The sequence below is a fragment of the Heptranchias perlo genome, chromosome 6 (assembly GCF_035084215.1).
Source record: "Heptranchias perlo isolate sHepPer1 chromosome 6, sHepPer1.hap1, whole genome shotgun sequence".
Taxonomy (NCBI): Eukaryota; Metazoa; Chordata; class Chondrichthyes; order Hexanchiformes; family Hexanchidae; genus Heptranchias; species Heptranchias perlo.
This window is the reverse complement of record NC_090330.1, coordinates 21,862,916-21,886,946: the sequence shown is the minus strand read 5'-3', so window position 1 is coordinate 21,886,946 and position 24,031 is coordinate 21,862,916. Positions and strand designations below refer to the sequence as shown.

The following is a 24,031-nucleotide window of genomic DNA, read 5'->3' as shown; positions in this document are numbered from 1 at the left end:
GGTTGCATTTGGCAAATTATGTCATTTTTAATAGGCCACATCTCTAATCACTTGTGCCTGAGCTGCATTTTGCTGTACTGCTCCTGAGTGATGGTATTGGTTTGTGCATCAATGTTGTGTTTAAAGTTGATTTTATTGTTGTTGATCGTGATGTCTTCAACTTAATCATTATTACCTTGCAAAAGAGTATTAATTACAGTTCATTCATAGATACTTTCTATTAAACAGCCACTTTCCAGGTCATATATTTTTTTTTGCTTAAACGGCGTATGTTTGCAAAATCTCTGTTTTTGTCAGACTACTAGTATTCAGCATTGGCGACAGGGCAGGTCTCTCTGGTGTGCAGCAGACAAACGTATCTCATATACTTGTCGGACTTATTACCATTCTTCTTGTGATTGAAATTGTATACTTGTCTGGGTGCTTGATTGCATCTACGGATGCTTCAGTTTGTGATGGAACATCCTGATGCTGAAATATCAACTAAACTTCCTCATCACTTTGCTTTTTATTTTCATCATCTTTCTGATTGTGCAATGATCTTGAAGAGGTATGGTTGTCTAGTGGTAATCCAGAAACCTAGACTAATACTCCAAAGAGGGGTAATTTTAACCCCCAAGAATGGGTGGGTTGAGGGCAGTGGGCAATAAAAATAGTAGATTTTAAGAGCAGGACTGCATCCCGGCTCCAGTGCACCCACTTCTGGGTTTGACCCAGGCACGTTAGGATGCGAGCACACAACAAACACCCGGAAATCCCGCCGACACTTAAAGCTAGCGGGCCGATATTTAAAGGGCCAATTTAGGTACTTGAAAGACTTAAGGTAATTAAGTTTTTCTGCATTCTGCAACAGAATCAAATTTAACTTCTACTGAACGTGACTCCCATGGCCTCTGAAACACACCATAGAAATGGAGGCGAGTTGCAGCCGAAGCTCATTTGGCCCTTTAAACCAGTGATTGACACACCTCAATAAAAGGTGAGGTATTGCAGCTGGGCTCTCCGTTCTCTCAGACAGACATTTGGCTAGGAGTTCTTTGTTTTTAGAATGCGATTTCTTTGTTGAGATTGAGAATTCTTGTGTTCACACAAATTTACCTACATTTCGGAGCCCCTCAAACCGACAAGATCAAGATGGCGGGGCGCAATGAATGTATTCCACAGTACATTTGAGGAGGAAGCACATCATCATCCGCGGCAGGCAAGGCGTGCAGTTCTGGTATCTGCAGGTGCACAAGACAGAGATGCGCAACAAGGTCCTGGAGAAGAGCAGAGAGGGGACCAACGGAAGAGCCGAGGTCACAGGAGGCACTACCTACGTGAGAGGGTCTACCGACCGAGGCTGAGCTTCCTGGACCTCTCTGAGGAGCAGTGCCTGTGCAGGCTGAGATTAAGTCAGCGGGTGGTCGCAGACATCGGCAGGATCCTTCATGCAGAGTTGCTCCCGGCTGGGCCTCGTGGGCACGCATTGCCCGTCGCAGTTAAAGTCACCACTGCCCTCAATTTATTCACCTCTGGATCCTTCCAGGGTGCCACCGGTGACATCTCCAGGGTGTGTCAGTCGTCTGCGCATAAGTGTATATGCCAGCAGACGAATGGCTTGTTTGCCAGGGCATCCGACTACGTCAACATCCCCCACGACAACATCAGCCAGGCTGAGAGGGCAGTGGGCTTCAACTCTCTGGTTGGCTTCCCATGGGTGCAGGGCACAATTGATTACACAGATGTAGCAATCTGAGGACCTGAACATGAGCCAGGACTGTTCATAAACCGAAAGGGATATCACTCCATCAATGCATAGCTGGTTTGTGACCACCAGAGGAGGTTACTGTAGGTATGTGCATGATTCCCTGGCAGCTGCCATGATTCCTTCATTTTGCCCGAGTCTAACATCTTTGATCTCTTCTACACACAAAACAGACTTAAGGGCTGGCTCCTCGGAGACAAGTGGTTCCCTCTGCAGACGTGGCTCGTGACACCTGTGAGAAACCCCACTGACGAGGCACAGCAGCAGTAAAACCAGAGCCACATCACCACCAGGTCTGTCATTGAACAAGCCATTGGAATGCTGAAGATGAGCTTCAGATGCCTGGATAGATCTGGGGGAGCCCTTCAGTACTCGCCAGTGAGGGTGTGCAGAAAATCGTCACGTGTTGCGACCTGCACAACATCACTCAGCAGTGAGGGTTACAGGTGGAGAAGGTCGAACGCGCTCATGAAGCATCGTCATCTGCCGGCAACGTTGAAGAAGAGGATGAGGAGGAGGAGGAGGAAAATGAAGATGGGGAACCTATCGCTAGAGCAGCGGCGCACATAGCTGCCCATGATGCCAAGGATTCCCTCATCTCTAACAGGTTCTCATAATGAGATCTGCAAATTGAAGACTTTGAACTACTCAGGCCACCTGGGACAACACCTCCCCCCCAACTCGTTTGCATAAATCAGTCCTTCAACCACGCATGCACCCATTGCACACGTGCCCAATGGGTGGCATCATGCCTTGACATTCATGACGAAGCACATGAAAGGGCGAGTTCACAAAAGGGCCTTAAGAATGGGCAAGGAATGGCAGTGGTGGTGAGAATTATAACATTTAATGTGGCATGAACAAAAAAATATATAAATTAACAACATGACACTCCATCAAACACCCATGTGCATACTTTTGGTGAATTAGAATTGCTTTGTCTTTCTCTGCCTAGCACTTTTATGTTGTGCATCCCCTGTGGCTGCAGAAGTTATAGCGGCAGGTTGCTCACATTCATGCCCTGACTGATGAGATGCTCTCGGCCTATGACCTCAAGGTTTTGGAGCCCGTGAAGGCCCCACCAAAGACTGCTCCACCTGCACCTGTGCAGGGGAAAACTCGGCCATCGGGAGAGGAGGCAGCATTGCGGGTACTGGTTGAGGGGGGAGGGGGTGGACCGGGTGAGAAGTGTGAGCGTTTTGAGTGGCGTTCCCACTTCCATGTCGCCTTTCGCAATCATCCCTCTCCCGGGCCAGCGTCACATCAATCCCACCACTCTGCTGGCCAGCATGCTGGTGAGCAGATGTGCCGTGTTCTAACACCACGGCTGAAGTATCTGTCTGCCTGTTTAAGGCAGCAGACATGTTGGCATCCAGAGTCCGCACGGCCATTGTCGTGGCCTGCATGGACTCATTTGAGAGCCGTGCTTAAAGCTCACTGGAGATTGCCATTCTCTCCATCAAAGACATTCTCACACTTACCTGCGCCACCAATCCACTAGTGATGGAGTTGGACTCCTCCATTGTCTGCGCTGTTGTAGAGAGTGTGTGTGCCACGTTCTCCATTACCTCGCACTGGTGCAGCTATACCTCGATCATTTTTGATCTCAACGAGGGCCCTGGGGTTCATAAGAACATAAGAAATAGGAGCAGGAGTAGGCCATATGGCCCCTCGAGCCTGCTCCGCCATTCAATAAGAACATGGCTGATCTTCTACCTCAAATCCACTTTCCTGCCCTATCCCCATATCCCTTGATTCCCTTAGTGTCCAAAAATCTATCAATCTCAATCTTGAATGTACTCAATGACTGAGCATGCACAGCCCCCTGAGATGGAGAATTCCAAAGATTCACAACCCTCTGAGTGAAGAAATTTTTCCTCATCTCGGTCCTAAATGGCCGACCTCTTATCTTGAGACTATGACCCCTAGTTCTAGACTCTCCAGCCAGGGGAAACAGCCTCTCAGCATCTACCCTGTCAAACACTCTAAGAATTTTATACATTTCAATGAGATCACCTCTCATTCTTCTAAATTCCAAAGAATATAGGCCCACTTTACTCAATCTCTCCTCATAGGACAACCCTCTCATCCCAGGAATCAATCTAGTGAACCTTTGTTGCACCGTCTCTAAGGCAAGTATATCCTTCCTCAGGTAAGGAGACCAAAACTGTACACAGTCCTCCAGGTGTGATCTCACCAGAACCCTATATAATTGCAGCAAGACCTCCTTACTCTTGTACTCCAACCCCCTTGCAATAAAGGCTAACATACCATATGCCTTCCAAATTGCTTGCTGTACCTGCCAGTTAACTTTCTGTGATTCAAGTACAAGGACACCCAAATCCAATACCAACCTTTCTTAGTCTCTCATCTTTTGAAAGATATTCTGCTTTTCTATTCTTCCTACCAAAGTGGATAATTTCACATTTCCTCACATTATGCTCCATCTGCCACGTTCTCACCCCCAAAGTGGATAATTTCACATTTCCCCACATTATGCTCCATCTGCCACCTTCTCGCCCAATCACTTAACCAGTCTATATCCCTTTGCAGCCTTTTCGCGTCCTCCTCACAGCTTAGTGTCCCACCTAGCTTTGTATCATCAGCAAACTTGGATACATTACATGCGGTTCCCTCATCGAAGTCCTTGATACATATTGAAAACAGCTGAGACCCAAACACTGATCCTTGCGGCACCACACTAATTACAACCTGCCAACCCGAAAATAACCTGTTTATTCCTACTCTCTGTTTTCTGTCGGTTAAGCGATCCTCCATCCATGCTAATATATTACCCCCAATCTTATGAACCCTAATCTCGTGTAACAACCTCTTGTGTGGCACCTTATCGAAAACCTTATTAAAATCCAAATATGCAACATCCATTGGTTCCCCCTTATGTACCCTGCTAGTTATGCCGTCAAAAAATTCTAATAGATTTGTCAAACACGATTTCCCTTTCATAAAACCATGTTGAATCTGTCTAATTCTATTATGATTATCTAAGTGACCTGTTGCTACGTCCAACTCACCCCTCATACCTATGTAATTGGCTTTGTTTATATTTAAGACCCTAGCTTCGGACTTAACTACTTATGAATATGAAATATGAAATTCTATCATATTATCATCACTCCTCCCCAGAGGATCCTTAAGATTATCTATAAGATTACTAATGAACCTTGCCTCATTACACAATACTAGATCTGAAATAGCCTGTTCCCTAGTTGGTTCCTTGACATATTGTTCTAGAAAACTGTCTCCATGAACTTGTCCTCCAAACTATTTTTGCTAATTTGGTTTGCCCAGTCTATATAAAGATTAAAGTCCCCCACGATTATTGCACTACCCTTGTTACATGTTCCTCTAATTTCCTGATATATACTATGTCCAACACTATAACTACTGTTAGGGGTCTTATAAACTACTCCCACCAGTGTTTTCTGCTCCTTGTTATTTCTTAGCTCCACCCCTACTGATTCTACACCCTGATTTTCTGAGCTAAGATCCTTTCTCACCTCCAAAAGTCAAGTACCCTGGAATATTTAGTTCCCAACCTTGGTCACCCTGCAACCACATCTCAGTAAAGGCCACTAGATCAAACCCATTTATCTGGTGGTGATGTGGCTCTGGTTTTACTGCTGCTGTGCCTCGTCAGTGGGGTTTCTCACAGGTGTCACGAGCCACGTCTGCAGAGGGAACCATTTATCTCTATTTGTGCCATTAATTCATCTATATTTTTACGAATGCATCGTGCATTCAGATATAGTACCTTTAATTTTAACTTTTTACCATTTTTCCCTGATATGACCTTAGTCACTAATGCCCTATTACTTTTGTTAAACTCTACCCCTTCCTGACACACGTTGCTTGTTTTTACCCAAATCACTACTCTGCTCTACAATCATGACTTTTCTCTTTAGACTTCTAAGTTTACCCTCACCTGAACCCTCCCTCCCTCTTATTAGTTTAAAGCCCTATCTACCACCCTAGTTATTTGATTCACCAGGACACTGGTCCCAGTCCGGTTTAAGTGGAGCCCGTCCCAACAGAACAGCTCCCTCTTTCCTCAGTACTGGTGCCAATGCCCCATGAATTGAAACCCCAGCTTCCCACACCACTCATTCAACCACATGCATTTGTGTCCAGCTAAGCAGAACTTGGACAAGAGTGCGCCTCCCCCGACGCGGGCTCTCCACAGCTCTTCCTGCCACCAATGTCTGCTTATGCACACTTGTGAGTGGTCAATCACCAACTATATGGCTAATAGGACCAACCAAAGTGCCAGTATCTGCGCTGGTGCATGGCTGGGTGTCGTGACGGTGCACCCTCAGAAGAATTGAGCTCCTCTGAGGAATCGCCTTCTTCCATAGTGGCTGACTCTTCAGAAATCCGTGAAGTCCCTGGAAGACAACATAAACCAATATTAAGTATTCATCAGAGAAGTGACAATCTTTCCAATGACCATACTGAGGTGTGGAACAGTTCAATTATTGATAACATCAATTCATGTATACTCTCCATGGCATTTTGCGCTCTCTTCTCCTACAAGAGGAGAAAGAACAGACCTGTGAGTGACTGAAGGTGACGTCTTCACCCGATGGATGCATTGCTTTGGGTGAGGCTGACAATGAAACAGATGTATCAGAGGGGGACTATCACAGATTCATTACATTGCAGGAAGATTGGGGTGAGTGACAGTGGTAGGTGCACAAATGGGGAGGTGAGGAAGTGTATAGAAAGTGAAGGTAAGTTGATGATGAAACTTAAGTGGGTGTGAGGAGTGATGTGATGGAGTAGGCTTGCCAACACAGAGTGAAGGGGGGGAGGGTTCTTTTTACAGGATGTAGCTGAATCAGTAACTGTACTCACTTTTCCACCTGGTTAGGTCATTAAACCGCTTTTTGCATTGACCTGGGCACCATGTTCCTGCTGCTGAGCTCCAACGCCACCTCCAGCCACGCCTTCTTAGTGTTGGAAGCAGGTCGCTTTCTCCTGTCAGCTAGGTATAGGACTTCCCTCCTGCTTCTCACACCAGCCAGTAGCAACTCAAGGGAAGCATCGCTGAAACGGGGTGCTGCCTTGGCTTTATGATGCTGCATTTTCGATTCTCCTTCTTTCTCCTTCAAAATCCATTTTTGCACTGGCCCTTTAAATACTCCAGTTCATAGCACGTCATGCGGGTGCGCAGTACGCCCACTGCGAAACCCAGTAGTGAAATTAAGTGCCTTCAATTCGGTTGCAACGCACAAAAATTATTTCTGGGTTTCCCACGCGACTGATCACCCACCTGCTGACTTCCCGCCGCCATGTTGAAATCATGCTCTATGAGTTCAAATCTCACCATGGCAGTTTGAAAATTTGAATTCAGTTAAAAAAAATCTGAGGGAAAAAAAACTGGTTTCAGTAAAAGTGACTGTCTTGATGCTGAAATGTCAACCAAACTTCCTCATCACTTTGATATTTAGTTTCATCATAGAAATACCCAACGGGTTCACTAATGTCCTTTAGGGAAGGAAGTCTACCGTTCTTTCCCAGTCTGGCCTATATTTGACTCCAGTCCCACATCAATGTGGTTGACTCTTAACTCCCCTCCGAAGTGGCCTAGCAGCCACTCAGTTGTATCAACAACAACCACAACTTGCATTTATATAATGCCTATAACATAGTAAAACATGAAGGATCCACATGGACTGCAGCGATCAAGAAGATGTCCCTCCAGCACCTTCTCAAGTGCAACTAGGGATGGGCAATAAATGGTGGTCTTGGCAGCGATGCCCACATCCTCAGAATGAATTTTGAAAATACTGGGCTGATGGAAGGTGTTATGGCTCCGCCCAGCCCTGGCAAGGGTATAGGTAGGGGGAAATTGGATCTTTAAGGCAAAAGCAAGAGACAGAGAAAAAGAGAGAGAATCATTGTCCCTGCTTATTATTAAATACATTCTGTATTTGGAGCTATGTCTGGAAGAAGTTGAAGATTCTGTATCTGGTGTGTATGTGGCACTTCACGGTTGAATGATCTGAGAATATCATTTGCTTTTTCACTTGTTCAATAAATTTATGTGTTTACTTGTCTAATTTGTGCTCTATTTGCTAACTCCTAATGCAATATGATACTCGGGGAGATTTTCTTGTCAGAAAATTATGGGCTGATGGTGTGCAAGTTCCTGATATGCCCTCCTGTCATGTGCCGAATGCAATGAAGTGATTATTTCTCCCCTACAGTTCCAAATGTTTTTTCCAGCTCATCGATTCCTCAAGCTTGGAAAATGAAAATATATCTGGGGAGCTACAACAAAATGACTTTCTGTCATATTTAGTTTTGCTTGACAATCAACTCGTGTTTCAGAACAATGTTCCTAACAACTTTTCTCCCGCAGCTCAAATGGGTTTGACTTTTCCACTCGATGCTTGCATTGGCTTGTGTTTTTTTTTTCATTTTTTGCTTGCTGACAACACTTTAGCAGCCCAGGTTATCAGCATTCTGGTGGATAGGATCTATATTCTGACACTGTAAGGTTTTTAAAGATCCATACTCAGATGGATTCCACACATCAAGCTACAGGAAACCATGGGTAAAAGTCCGTGGCTTTATTACAAGAACAATGCTGTGATCAGAGAGGCAGGTAAGTCTAGTGCATCACAGACACACAAATTGATACAGATAGATCTATTGCAGCTGCATCATGGTTAAAAGAGCAACTGCTGATTTTGGAGCAAAGGGTAAGTCAACGTGTAGGGATAGCTGGAGCAGATAACTGAGGTGGGATGGGCAAGGTCAGAAGAATTTGAAACCGAGGATAAGGATTTTGAAATCAATTTGTTGGGGCTCAGGGAGCCAGTTAAGCTTGATGTGGAGTTCAGTGATGGGAATACATGGTCCATAGTGTTCTGAATGAGTTATAATTTGTAAAGGGTGGAAGTGGGAAGACTTTTTTTTTTATTCGTTCATGGGATGTGGGCGTCACTGGCAAGGCCAGCATTTATTGCCCATCCCTAATTGCCCTTGAGAAGGTGGTGGTGAGCCGCCTTCTTGAACCACTGAATGTTGTCCCACAGTGCTGTTAGGAAGGGAGTTCCAGGATTTTGACCCAGCGACGATGAAGGAACGGCGATATATTTCCATGTCGGGAAGATGTGTGACTTGGAGGAGAACATGCAGGTGGTGGTGTTCCCATGTGCCTGCTGCTCTTGTCCTTCTAGGTGGTAGAGGTCGCGGGTTTGGGAGGTGCTGTCGAAGAAGCCTTGGCGAGTTGCTGCAGTGCATCCTGTGGATGGTACACACTGCAGCCACAGTGCGCCGGTGGTGAAGGGAGTGAATGTTTAGGGTGGTGGATGGGGTGCCAATCAAGCAGGCTGCTTTGTCCTGGATGGTGTCGAGCTTCTTGAGTGTTGTTGGAGCTGTACTCATCCAAGCAAGTGGAGAGTATTCCATCACACTCCTGACTTGTGCCCTGTAGATGGTGGAAAGGCTTTGAGAAGTCAGGAGGTGAGTCACTCGCTGCAGAATACCCAGCCTCTGACCTGCTCTTGTAGCCACAGTATTTATATGGCTGGTCCAGTTAAGTTTTTGGTCAATGGTGGGGGATTCGGCGATGGTAATGCCGTTGAATGTCAAGGGGAGGTGGTTAGACTCTCTCTTGTTGGAGATGGTCGTTGCCTGGCACTTTTCCGGTGCGAATGTTACTTGCCATTTATGAGCCCAAGCCTGGATGTTGTCCAGGTCTTGCTGCATGCAGGCACGGACTGCTTCATTATTTGAGGGGTTGCAAATGGAACTGAACACTGTGCAATCATCAGCGAACATCCCCATTTCTGACCTTATGATGGAGGGACGGTCATTGATGAAGCAGCTGAAGATGGTTGGGCCTAGGACACTGCCCTGAGGAACTCCTGCAGCAATGTCCTGGGGCTGAGATGATTGGCCTCCAACAACCACTACCATCTTCCTTTGTGCTAGGTATGACTCCAGCCACTGGAGAGTTTTCCCCCTGATTCCTATTAACTTCAATTTTACTAGGGCTCCTTGGTGCCACACTCGGTCAAATGCTGCCTTGATGTTAAGGGCAGTCACTCTCACCTCACCTCTGGAATTCAGCTCTTTTGTCCATGTTTGGACCAAGGCTGTAATGAGGTCTGGAGCCGAGTGGTCCTGGTGGAATCCAAACTGAGCATCGGTGAGCAGGTTATTGGTGCATAAGTGCCACTTGATAGCACTGTCGACGACACCTTCCATCACTTTGTTGATGATTGAGAGTAGACTGATGGGGCGGTAATTGGCCGGATTGGATTTGTCCTGCTTTTTGTGGACAGGACATACCTGAAAGGAGACAGCTGAAGAACATGCACCTTAAAGTATCAAAGGCATGCATTAGGATTTTGGTAATAATGAGGGTGAGCCATTTCTCAGATGAAAGAAAGCAGTTTTGCTAACAGATTGGATATAGGGGCTCAAAGCCAGAGAAATGTGGGTGCTGGCAGCAGGCAGAGAATGGTTTCATTTCTTTCAACATTTAGCTGGAGGAAATTTTGGCTCATCCAGGTCTTAATGTCACAAGCAATTAAAGAGTGTAGCAACGACCTTAGTATTGATGGAGGAGGATGAGAGATAGAGTATTGTCAGCATACATGAGGAAGCTAACCCTATGGATTTCTGAATGTTAGCATATAAGTGGTGAACTGAGAAGGACAAAGGATGGAAATCTGGGAACAAGAGGTGTGGTTACAGGAGGAGGTATAATCATTGAATAGTATGAGTGAGCAAGACAGGACGGTACTAAGGAGTTGGAATATAGAGAAGAAAGATTGTGAAAGGATGGAGTGGTCATTAGTAGCAGAAAAGCCGATGAAGATGAGGAACAGCAAGCTACGATCACAACCCAGAAGATGTGATTTGTGTCTTTGATTAGCTGTTGGCAGGGTGAAAGCCAGATTAGAAACTCTCAAACAGGGAATGGTGTAAGGCAAGGACATATTCCAGGGCATCGGAGAGAAAAAGAGCAGTAATTGAGGGGCTGGAGGATGTATTTGGAGGAGGGTGATAATAGCAGTTGTGAACGAAGTAGGAACAATACTAAAGGATCGAGACAGGTTGATAATGCCTGAGAGCATTGGATTGAGAAGTTAAATGATCAGGAGTTGGATGGGAGGAGATCAACAAGCAGATGGTTGGCTTTATGGACAGGCTGAGTTTAATGAGTGCTGGCCTGTGCTGGGAGAGAAAATATGGAGTATGAAAGGAACAATGGAAACTCAGCTGGGGAGAGGGCAGGGAGGTAGAAGCAGGAAAGTGGATAGCCTAGTTTTACAATTAAGCATATTTTCAAAAGCCATAGTGTATTAAAAGCAACACAAGTTAAATGCTCCTAAAAGGGCAGTGAACAAACACCACAATCATTAGTGGTTCAAATTCCTTCATTTTCTCTTCACTTTTATAGTTTTTACCTTAGAGCCGTCATGTTTAGAACTAGCTGTCTAAAACGATGCCTGCCGAATATGGGGATTGGGAGTGGTATATGGCAGAACCGTAAAATAAACCAAAAAAAGTTACTGTCAAATCGCCTTGTTTGATTTCACTGGCAGAATTATTTTTCAATCCACATATTTTTTTCGGTAGTGAAATTGAATGGACAGCTAAACGGCGGTCCTCTCTGTGTATGGTGACGTGGGACAGCGCGCTCACTTCCGGGTTTCTCAGCGCCGAGGAGTCGGTCCGGAGAGAAAATGTGAGAAAAGCGGCACCGGAGGGGCAGGGGGATGGTAGGGACCGGGGACCGGGGAGGGGGTGAGGAAAGACCGTAGATAATGGGGACTCGGCCGGGGGAAAGAAAGTGCGACCGAGTGGACCAAAGACCAGACCAGGGAATCATGTTAAAGGGGCACTGGCGATAGAGGGCTGTTCTCTTGACATTATTGGTGTTATTATTAACAGTAATAACGTGTCAGCCACATTTACAGGGGTGTGCCCAATAGTAACATTATTAAAAACCATGTTAATCACTGGAATAATAAATTGTCAGCGTGGCTCATTGGGTGCCTTATCCTTGAACCCAGATGTCACTCTATTTTCTCTCCCATCTAGAAGAATGAGAGGTGATCTCATATGAAACATATAAGATTCTGAGGGGGCTTGACAGGGTGGATGCTGAGAGGCTGTTTCCCCATGGCTGGAGAGTCTAGAACGAAGGGGGGCATAGTCGCAGGATAAAGAGTTGGACATTTAGGATTGAGATGAGGAGGAATTTCTTCACTCAGAGGGTTGTGAATCTTTGGAAGTCTCTACCTCAAAGGGCTGTGGATGCTGAGCTGTTGAGTATATTGAAGGCTGAGATAGATTGGGGTATGGGGATCGGGCGGGAAAGTGGAGTTGAGGTCGAAGATTAGCCATAAGAAATAGGAGTAGGGATAGGCCATATGGCCCCTGGAGCCTGCTCTGCCTGCTCTGGAGCAGGTTCAAGGGGCCAAATTCCCTACTCCTGCTCCTATTTCTTATGTTCCCCTCATGCCCTCTGAGTTCATATTGTCCATGAGACCCACCTCCAGCTCTTTTGACCTTATTCTTATTAAACTGCTGACCTCCCATCCTGCTCCCCATACTAGCTGATATTGTAAAGATTCCCTCTCCTCAGGTACTGTCCCCCTCCCTTTCAAATCTGCTGTCATCCACCTCTCCTCAAAAAATCCACCCTTGACTCCTCTGTCCTTGCAATCTACCACCCCATCTCCATATTTCCACCTCTGTAACATTGCCTGCTTCTGTTCCTACCATAGCCCATCTACTGAATCTCTGATCGGTCACCTCCACATCCAACTATTCCATGCTCTCCTGGCTGTGCTATCCTGCATCCTCTGTAAACTTCAGCTCATACAAAACTCTGCTACCTGTTATCTGTTTCCTATCTCCTATCCCTCACCAAATCCTGCTTGCCCATTGTCCCTTTCTGACCTCCTCTGGTCCCCCAGTGTATCAAATTTTAAACTCTCATCTGTTTAAATTCCTTCATTAAAAACCCACCTCTATGACCAAGCTGTGCAGGAAGGGTCATTCTTGTTTGCTTTTTGCAAAAGTGGATGCCATCTGTGCACACATAATAGCGCTTAAATATATCCTGCGGACTTAATAAGGCACTCTATCAATGCAACCACTTCTTTCTAACAATATGAAAAGCAGTAATGGAGAGACATAGAGACCTGTAAATATAGCAGCATTTTTTGCCATAGTGGTAATAGTAATGTAAAAACCAGCAACAGAGATATGGAGAAAGTAACATTATTAATTTGAGTATTAATAGAAATAATTTAAGGAAGCTGGCAAGAGAGTAATATTAACAAAGTGGGTTAATGTTATTAATAGTAGCAGTAGTGTTGATATTACTAATAGTGTAAAAAAAATGGGGAACAGGCATAAATTGAGTTATTGTAAAGCGCCAGTAAAAGCAGCAGCTTAACATAATTAACTCATTTTATTTAATAGCAACTTTAACATTAATATCATCAATAATACCCTGGTTAATACCATTAATACCATGACTTACAGCAGCTGATGGAGGCTAACTAATTCTCTACTTTTTTCTTAGGTCAAAAGTTACCTTTAAAATCACGCTGACGTCGGATCCAAAGTTGCCCTACAAAGTGTAAGTGAGTGCAGCTGAGAATAGTCCTTGAGAGCTTCTACCCTGTAGCCTGAAACACTTTTCATCCTCTGAGTGAATGTTTGTTAATCCATCGCTGATTAATGTAACATTTGGAGCTGTTTTTAAAATAATTTCCACTGACAGTTGTTCGGTGGAAGAGGTTCATCTTTTCAGTTACTATCCTTTTTATAAAATATAACATTATTTGCACCTTTCATCACTTTTAAAATATTTAGATTGTAATTGTGCTGTGGAAATGATTGCTACTTTGAACATAAGCACTGTTGGTTATTTTGAGCAAATTGTTAGCACTTTTTTGGTGATTTTGAAGGACAAACTTTTAATTTAAAAGTACTGCTTGTATTTCAATAAGACTGCTAAAATTTACGAACAAAGAAAAGGGTTGGGCGAGTTATTGTGTCTATTTTATGTAGTCCATGTATTGGATTAAGTCTTCAGGCAATAGGAAGTTTTTATATTGAGATTGTAATGTACGTAACAAGGGCATTTAATTTTAATTTGAAGTACATTATAACCTTGTTTAGATCCTGGCAAGGCCATGTTTGGTGTAATTTCCTCTATGTGCTATTTTTATAACAAAATCAGACATTATTAATAAAGGACAGTTTTAAGATTTTATAGCACATAGCCCACATAGGAAATCTCAATTTTGGCCATTCTAAACCACTCAAATGCACTTTTGAAGGTAGAAAGTAACAGGTGATTCCAGGACTTTGCTCTTAAGTTCTGCAGCTCTCCATAACTAACATTTATTATGGAGAAAGAAGAAATAAGAGGGATGTGAAGCAGGTCTTTACTTTGGCAAAATACTGCGGGAAGTGGATAATGTACATGTAAATAGGCTATTTCATTTGGATTATGAGTGCAAAGCTAGATCATAACAGTGTATGAGTAATTTGAGACATGGCATATAATAAGTGCAGCATGCTTGGAAGGAACAGGTGACTTTGCCCCTATGGTTCTCAAGGCTTTCCACCACTGGGGGTTTTCCACACCTCTTGCCTGGGTCTGTTGTAGACTAATTGATAGAGATTGATTATCATCATTAGTCAATAACTCCATTATTGTAATCCTTTCCTGCTCTTTTATTTCCATCCATAAAATGTATTGGTCCAGATATTCGAATAAGAAATTGAAGTTAAGTCACATTCTGATATGGGGATCGGGCGGGAAAGTGGAGTTGATGTCGAAGATCAACCATAATCTCATTGAATGGCGGAGCAGGCTCGAAGGGCCAGACGGCCGACTCCTGCTCCTATTTCTTATGTTCTTGTGACAGTAAGACAACATTGATTATGAATGGTTGTGTTTCAGATTGAGTGTACCTGAAGGCACGCCTTTCACAGCAGTTTTGAAGTTTGCAGCAGAAGAGGTAAGCATATCAGAATGCATGATAGAATCGTACAGCACTAAAGGAGGCCATTCGGCCCATCGTGTCTGTGCCAGCTCTTTGAAAGAGCTATTTAATTAGTCCTACTGCCCGGCTCTTTCCTACAAATTTTTCCTTTTCTGTATATATCCAATTCCCTTTTGAAAGTTACTATTGAATCTTCTTCCACCACCCTTTCAGTCACGATGACTATGGGTTGTCATACACTCCTGATGTAGTTTATTTATGGACAGATGACACTGCTCAGTCCTTTTGTACACTATTCATTTTTGTATCGGAAAAAATACAGGCTTCCATCACGTTCCAATTCTTAAATGTTCTGACTGGGTCACTACGTTATACCTACATTCTTGATGTATAGTTTTAAATCATCTAAATATCTATTCTGATCGCATAACCTTTAGGAATTCTGCCTCTTTCACCTCTTGTCTCCCCCCCCCCCCCCCCCCCCAGTTTTCTTTTCTCTTCTCTTCTTCCCTGAAGGGATTAATTGTTGCTGATGGATGGTCCATCCATGGCTGGCAGTACTCTGCTACCCCACTGAGGTGACCATTTTTCAAATGTGAGCCTTAATGGTGAAAAGTGGTAGGCTATTTGACTAGGGAGGGCATCACTGCAGAGTCCAATGATGTTCTTACCCAATATCCACACACACACTATCCAGCAGGAAGCACTGGCTTTGGGACATGAAAGGCACTGTGGAGATGCAAGTTTGTTCATTCTTGCCATTCTAACAGTCTTTTCCAGGATCTTAAAACTGAAGAATCCTTACCTTCTTGAGTCATTCTTTCCTCCTACAATCTTCACATTTTCATCTAATTACTATTTTCTGAATAACCACTTATCTTTTATCATTTGCTGATGTCCTGCATTATAGACCTCAGCCCTTCACCTTAGTTTCTAACAAAATAGACATTTTTAGAACTTCACCAGTTCAAGAATCGCACCTGTAAGTTTGCTTCCTCTGAACTTATGTCACTTTATATGCTCAATATTGGTAAATGTAGCATAGTCCAAGGTCAAATAGACTGCCATTATTACGATAATTTTTTAACTAGAATTGATGAAAGTCCTCTCATGTTTTCATAGCCTTTGGATAACAGAAGAATGAGCCCTCCAACAGACTTTGTGGCTTATGTTGAAAGTAACATTTAAACAGTAGCAAAAGATCAGTAAGCTGATTTCACTTGATTACAGAATGTTTAACTTTCACCTCCTCGATACAGAAACAATGAAGGTCATGACACTTTGCTAACTCTTCTAACCGGGACCAGAATTCATAACCCAAAACTTAGATGTGAAGTTGAGTCTACATCCAAGGTGCCTTCGTATGTTCATTTCTACATGGGCTGTGGTAAAGGAGAAGAGGAAGAAATGATGAATTTGGAGAAGGTTGCTGAATATGTTTCTCTGGTCAGACATGGGGCTGTCCATTACCCCCTACTTCCAGAGGCACCCCGAGGAACTTCCCCTGCCATGAAAACCAAGTTACTTGAGCTTAACGCAGTTGGGGTATGTCGATCAACAACCAAAAGATAGAGTGCTAATCAGCTGCCTATCATACAGAACAAAGCAAACTTTGATAAGCCAGCCTTTAGGAATGATGACGTGTCCGTTATCCAGGCTTATAACATTTTGCAATATGCCTGAAGGGATTAAATAACCAAATCAATTGAGATGGATGCTTTTAGTTATCCACCCTAAAAAGGCAGACTGACCCTGTATAAGTACTTCCAGCCAGATATGCGAAATGTAGCTTCTCCCTTAACCCTGAGAACTCAAGCTCTTAGCAAGCAACACTAATGGGAGAATCAAAATCCCATACTTAGATTAAGAATCTTTCTCTTGATTTGAAGTATGATGGAATCCTGCAGCTGTTACAGCCCTTGCACCTTATTTTCTAAACAGAATAAAGACATTAGTGAACAACACAAAGCTTAATTCAACAATTGACTTAAATTATCAGTCTCGGAAGCTACAAGGATGGTGGGTACAATTGATACTTTTCTGAGATGAGATAGAATATTGTTATAGCATAGGTAGAATGGGAGGTGGAACTACATTATATTAATATTCGGTGAAAATGGAAGTGGAACTACTTAATCCCCAACACAAGCATCCATAATCTTTAGAAGCAATGTTTTACAAGAAATACATTTTTCACTCTAAATTTTAACATGCGTTATTGCGTAGAATTACATAGAACGCACAGCACAGAAATGGGCCATTCGGCCCAACAGGTTCATGCCGGTGTTTATGCTCCACACGAACCTCCTCCCTTCCTACTTCATCGAACCCTTCTATTTCTTTCTCCCTCATGTGTTTATCTAGCTTCCCCTTAAATGCATCTATGCTAGTCGCCTCAACTACTCCTTGTGGTAGTGAGTTCCACGTTCTAGCCCCTCTGGGTAAAGAAGTTTCTCCTGAATTCTCTATTGGATTTATTAGTATTTGTATTTATGGCCCCTAGTTCTGGTTTCCCCCGCAAGTGAAAACATCTTCTCTACATCTACCCTATCAAACCCTTTTGTACTCTTAAAGACCTTTCTCAGGTCACCCCTCAGTCTTCTGTTTTCTCATTTCTTCTATAAACAAGACTAGTTTGTAGAACTTGCAGAGTTGGGAAAGACTGGACAAATTGAGGGTACAGTACAGAAGGCAGTAACTTTTTTTTTAATTCAGTTTTCGAGGCAAACCTGTACTTGTGCAATGTTAGTACAGTGAAATGTGAAAATAGAAGATCATATACACTGACAATTACAGGGCAAACTATCTTGCATAACTATTGAGCTGCTATACAGGTTGATGATGTGTTCACTTTGAAAATGCTATTTGTTGCCTGAGATGGTGGGCTAAACAGATTGCTGTAGTGAGAGAGATTGTATTTTAACCTTGCTTATTGAGCTCTACTCTGTAAGGTATTGTAGATTCTCTATTTACAAATATTTAGCTGCTTAGCTTGGTAATCATGTCTGATCGAGGCCGGAACAAAGAAGTTGCAAAGGTGACTGCAAAACAAGTTGAAGAGTAGAAATTTTCAAGAAACCTCGGCCATACTTGTCACAATTGGCGTCTTTGGTGTTCTCCAAATTTTGTATGTCCAGTGGTAGAATATTTTGTTTTATACCCATGTCCTGTTTGTGGAGCTCTCTTCTAGATCGGTTAGTCATTTGCACATGGAACTGACCATTACCCACTGAACCAGTTACCAAAGTCTGTATTAAGACTGTGCGAAATGTATTCCCTGTTGGTGTGACATTTCTGTACTCAATTATTAATATACAAAAATGCCAAGGGAATCCTTTATTGCTGTTCAAGTAGCTGCATATTTAAGGCCATTTAGATGCTGGGAACTGTGCTGTATAAACACCTGTTCTGATGCGGTTGGGAGGTTGCCAACTGCATGTTGTAATAAGGTTTATTTTGTTATTAAAGTCTTGAAACATTGATATTGAGATCCAAAGTCACTTTAAGCATGTTCTAAATGTTGTCACATTGTTGGGAAATGATTGCACTGCTGCCATTATTGCATTTGGCCACTTGTTTGAGGTGCCAAAGGACTGCTAGTATCTATGGAACCATACCAGAATGTGATTGGTGCCTCCATGAGAGGAAAAGGAAAGAAGAGGGAACAATTTCATGTTCAAACTATGTAATAAATCATTGTACTTGATAGTGAATTTTCTGCCAAAAATAAGTGATACTGCTATTATATTATATTTCTGGGAGAAAAATACTAATTATAATCAAGTATGTTGTATATAAAAATACTACAACAGACAGATCACTAATTCCAAAGGATAGCAAGATAATAGGTGGTTATACTTGTATGAGTAAATATAGGGTCCCTGAATTTATAGTAATAAGTGCAAAAATAAGTTCCATAGCACTTGGACATCTAGGACCTGTGACAAAATTAGATTTTAAATTTTTTATTTTATACAGTTTTGAAATAGCTGGAGTAAAAATGGAACCTTTCGTCCTTTACCCAATTTCAAAATGAAGCCCTGGAGTCACATTGCCTGTGGGACCAGGCCAGGTAGATTCATCTCAAAAATATTTCGAATATCGGGGCTTTGTTCGAGATGTTGATTAAATTACGCATCGTCAAGGCAATAACAGGGCCTTGGAAACCAGAAAGTGTCAGCGCACATGCTCATCAGCATTCTATGCAATCATTTATATTGTTGCATTTAATCATGGCTGATTGACTACTTGGACTTCAGAAACTTTCAAACTGTTTTTAGAATTCTCCCACAATCTAGTTTGGCAAAAAATTTGACGTCAGTGGGTGCTCTATAAATTTGCATCATCCATATTCAATTTTGTGATATCTACAAAAGACTGGTTTATCCAAAAGACTTGTCACTATCAGACTCTTAAGAAATACATTCTAAAAAGGGTGTTTGGATCCTTATGGACTATCTTCAGTTTTGTTAAGTATCGTGCTGATTCAGTATTTTGCTGTGCCTTACAGCATCTATGTATTATTTAACTTATAAATAAATCCACCAAATAGTTTTAGCCTTTTGCATTGGACCATCAGTGTGGCATTTTCCATCTTTCAGCAGAGACAGGAGAATTTAATGGGCAACCTGAGCTCTGCTCTGCTGTTTTCTATAAGTAACGAGCTGTGTTACTAGCCACGTTTAGGGGACAATTATTATTCTTGGACGTGCTAGCCCATAGCACATCTGTAGGCATAAGTTTTGGATCATAGGGAACTCCTGTTCGCTTATGATAATCATCTTTTTGCTTTGCCCACAAGGCAGAAGTGTTGAAAAAAGCCCGAACTGTAACATAAGGCTTCATTGCCCTCCTGTTGAAAGCACTATTTAAAAAGGTTGAGATTCTACAGAGTCTGTTTATAAGCATCAGTAGTCAGTGAAGCAAAATATCACAGTTATTATTCAACTCTAATACCATGTGGATTAGGTAAAAATTTATTTTAGAATGTTTTCCTTGCCTCATGTCTGAGTCTATTGTTAGAGATTGATGGAGATAAAAAAAAATATGATGGATCGTTTTAAAAAGTAACTTTACTTCTCCTCTGTGCTCTGTTTCACTGCCTGGTCCAATTATGTCGACTAAATCAGGGCTTAAGTAAAATCAAACTCCTGACTTAAAAATCAGTAGGGATGGCCTGACCAATAAACATTTCAGAGATAAATGCACAGAGTTCTCAATTTTAAAAAAAATTCATGATCGATCACGATAGAGCTAACGACATCCATTAAGTTGTAGAGGAAATTCAATGGATTAGAATGATGCACAGAGTACCTTACTTCAAAACTCCATTGTATTGAGGAAGCTATTAATGTTTTTAAGGCACTTTGATTTAGAAAATTAATTATGAATATTGCACAGAATTTCAATGGAAAAAGCAACAGCTGTATTTTCAAAAGTAGGTATGCAAAGTTTAAAATCAAATCTGAATAGAATTTCAGCTGTCTTTAACAATGAAACTTGAAAAAAAATCCAAAATTCTAAATTTAGCCATTTTACATCCGAAGTGACTCCATCATCTCTAATATAGCCCCGTTGTATGGTAACCATTCAAGATCTGTTCTTCCACATTATTATTGAGATAGTCTCGAGATTCTTGTAACTCTTCAGTGAAGAACAACTTAAATTAAACTTGTATTCTGTGTAATTCCAAAATATCATATTGAAATTATGTTGAGCAATATTTTAATTTCAAGTAAAATGTGTTAAGATTTTGAATGGTGCGTGGAAGCAGCTTGTTACTTACAGAAAGCTGCAGAGCCGAGCTCAGGTAGGACATGCAGGAGACCGTAAATAGCGTGGGACTGGGTTGGGGGAAGAGAGAGGGTGGCAGCAGCAGTTTGGAAATCAGGGGTGCTGTACAGAAGGGTGCTAACTTTCTTTAACAACTGCCACAACTTTTGGCTTCAATAAATGCCGTGGAAAAACTTCATTGAAACGTTATTATCTCTGGAGAAATTTTGCAGAACTACTAACGGCTATTATCTAAGATTATCTCCCTTCGCTCCATGACTGCTAAGAACTATGTGTATCTAGTTTGTGCAAGAAGGTAAATGCTTACTAGATGGAGAAAGACTTTACAGGCATGGCTAACTCCAAGGAATTAAATAGTGATGTCAGTCCATCTCTGATAGTCTTGTTGTCATCTTGAAATTCATGTGTTTCTGTATAGAAACCATTGCTGTTTCTTTTAGGCAGTACTTCTTAAAACGTACTTTAAGTTAACAGAATATCCTGAGTCCAATTTTGCACCAGTGAAAGCAAAAGTAAATATCATTTGGTCTGACAGTAGTGAGTCTTCCATTCCAAAAAGATACAGCAAAGGCTATGGGCCCCGACAACATCCCAGCTGTCGTGCTGAAGACTTGTGCTCCAGAACTAGCTGCACCTCTAGCCAAGCTGTTCCAGTACAGCTACAACACTGGCGTCTACCCGACAATGTGGAAAATTGCCCAGGTATGTCCTGTCCACAAAAAGCAGGACAAATTCGATCCGGCTAATTACTGCCCCATCAGTCTACTCTCAATCATCAGCAAAGTGATGGAAGGTGTCGTCGACAGTGCTATCAAGCGGCACTTACTCACCAATAACCTGCTCACCGATGCTCAGTTTGGGTTCCGCCAGGACCACTCGGCTCCAGACCTCATTACAGCCTTGGTCCAAACATGGACAAAAGAGCTGAATTCCAGAAGTGAGGTGAGAGTGACTGCCCTTGACATCAAGGCAGCATTTGACCGAGTGTGGCACCAAGGAACCCTAGTAAAATTGAAGTCAATGGGAATCAGGGGGAAAACTCACCAGTGGCTGGAGTCATACCTAGCACAAAGGAAGATGGTAGTGGTTGTTGGAGGCCAATCATCTCAGCCCCAGGGCATTGCTGCAGGAGTTCCTCAGGGCAGTGTCCTAGGCCCAACCATCTTCAGCTGCTTCATCAATGACCGTCCCTCCAGCATAAGGTCAGAAATGGGGATGTTCGCTGATGACTGCACAGTGCTCAGTTCCATTCGCAACCCCTCAAATAATGAAGCAGTCCGAGCCCGCATGCAGCAAGACCTGGACAACATCCAGGCTTGGGCTCATAAGTGGCAAGTAACATTCACGCCAGACAAGTGCCAGGCAATGACCATCTCCAACAAGAGAGAGTCTAACCACCTCCCCTTGACATTCAACGGCATTACCATTACCGAATCCCCCACCATCAACATCCTGGGGGTCACCATTGACCAGAAACTTAACTGGACCAGCCATATAAATACTGTGGCTACGAGAGCAGGTCAGAGGCTGCGAATTCTGCGGTGAGTGACTCACCTCCTGACTCCCCAAAGCCTTTCCACCATCTACAAGGCACAAGTAAGGAGTGTGATGGAATACTCTCCACTTGCGTGGATGAGTGCAGCTCCAACAACCCTCAAGAAGCTCGACACCATCCAAGATAAAGCAGCCCGCTTGATTGGCACCCCATCCACCACCCTAAACATTCATTCCCTTCACCACCGGCGCACTGTGGCTGCAGTGTGTACCATCCACAGGATGCACTGCAGCAACTCGCCAAGGCTTCTTCGACAGCACCTCCCAAACCCGCGACCTCTACCACCTAGAAGGACAAGAGCAGCAGGCACATGGGAACAACACCACCTGCACGTTCCCCTCCAAGTCACACACCATCCCGACTTGGAAATATATCGCCGTTCCTTCATTGTCGCTGGGTCAAAATCCTGGAACTCCCTTCCTAACAGCACTGTGGGAGAACCGTCACCACACGGACTGCAGCGGTTCAAGAAGGCGGCTCACCACCACCTTCTCGAGGGCAATTAGGGATGGGCAATAAATGCTTGCCTTGCCAGCGACGCCCACATCCCGTGAACGAATAATAAAAAAAATCATTCCCAGAATTGCACTGCCCACACTGCTAGGGAGGACTATGCAAAATTATACTTCCTGATGGTCCTATTACCTTACCATTTGCTATCTACTTTGAATCAAAGGGTCCATGGGAACCTTAATGGACCTAGATTTGAAAGAATTGATCATTTTTGAGTAATTTTTCTTCTTTTGAATTTTCTGACTTTGAATAGAAATTGTTGAGCTGGCTTTAGCCTGAATTGTATGGACAAGGTTAGGATAGTTCTGGGGAAAAAAATGGTGATGTGAACAGGTAGCATTGGAACAAGAAGTGGGATTTGTGTATGCTGAATATCTTGTATTCCTCTTTGCATTTAGAGTTGCACATTGTGAATTATTAACTGCTGTATTTGGTGAAGACATGTAATGTATAATCTCATCTATATCCTTCCCACTTAGGTAAATATTCATGATGTGGAGATGCCGGTGATGGACTGGGGTTGACAATTGTAAACAATTTTACAACACCAAGTTATAGTCCAGCAATTTTATTTTAAATTCACAAGCTTTCGGAGATTTTCTCCTTCCTCAGGCAAATGTTTCAAGATCTCCTTGAAGCCTACGCATTTATACATATTGAACAATAATAAATGGTGTTTACAGACTGCCCCTGCAACTGCCCGTTGCCAAGGCAATCACCGTGTTCAGACAGAGAGGTGTTACCTGCAGAACCTCCGAATACACATTCAATAAAAAAACAAACAGGGAAAAAAAAGAGAAAAAAAAAACAGAGAGAGAGGCAGAAACATCCGGAAGGCAGAGAGAGCCAGCAAATGACCCATTATATTAAAAACAGATAACATTTGTTCGCTGGTGGGGTAACGTGTAGCGTGACATGAACCCAAGATCCCGGTTGAGGCCGTCCTCATGGGTGCGGAACTTGGCTATCAATTTCTGCTCGACGATTTTGCGTTGTCGTGTGTCTCGAAGGCCGCCTTGGAGTACGCTTACCCGAAGGTCGGTGGATGAATGTCCATGACTGCTGAAGTGTTCCCCGACTGGGAGGGAACCCTCCTGTTTGGCGATTGTTGCGCGGTGTCCGTTCATCCGTTGTCGCAGCGTCTGCATGGTCTCGCCAATGTACCATGCTCTGGGGCATCCTTTCCTGCAACGTATGAGGTAGACAACGTTGGCTGAGTCACAGGAGTATGAACCATGCACCTGGTGGGTGGTGTCATCTCGTGTGATGGTGGTATCTGTGTCGATGATCTGGCATGTCTTGCAGAGGTTACCGTGGCAGGGTTGTGTGGCGTCGTGGACGCTGTTCTCTTGAAAGCTAGGTAGTTTGCTGCGAACGATGGTCTGTTTGAGGTTGGGTGGCTGTTTAAAG

At 43.2% G+C, this 24,031-nt stretch overlaps 1 protein-coding gene across 3 annotated transcripts in view; it reads left to right on the top strand.

The window, feature by feature from the left end:
• The first annotated feature begins 11,393 nt into the window (after nucleotides 1-11,393).
• Nucleotides 11,394-24,031, top strand: part of ufm1 (ubiquitin-fold modifier 1) — a 38,298-nt gene continuing 25,660 nt past the window's right edge. For 2 of the 3 annotated variants that reach the window (XR_010963238.1, XM_067985902.1), the window contains exon 1: nucleotides 16,024-16,305. Coding sequence is in view for 2 of the 3 variants with exons in the window: in XM_067985902.1 (XP_067842003.1) it covers nucleotides 16,138-16,305 (168 nt within the window). In the remaining variant the exon portion in view is untranslated. Of the gene's footprint in view, nucleotides 11,475-13,325; nucleotides 13,383-14,717; nucleotides 14,776-16,023; nucleotides 16,306-24,031 lie in introns of those variants that run through there. The other variant, XM_067985903.1, reaches the window with a different exon arrangement.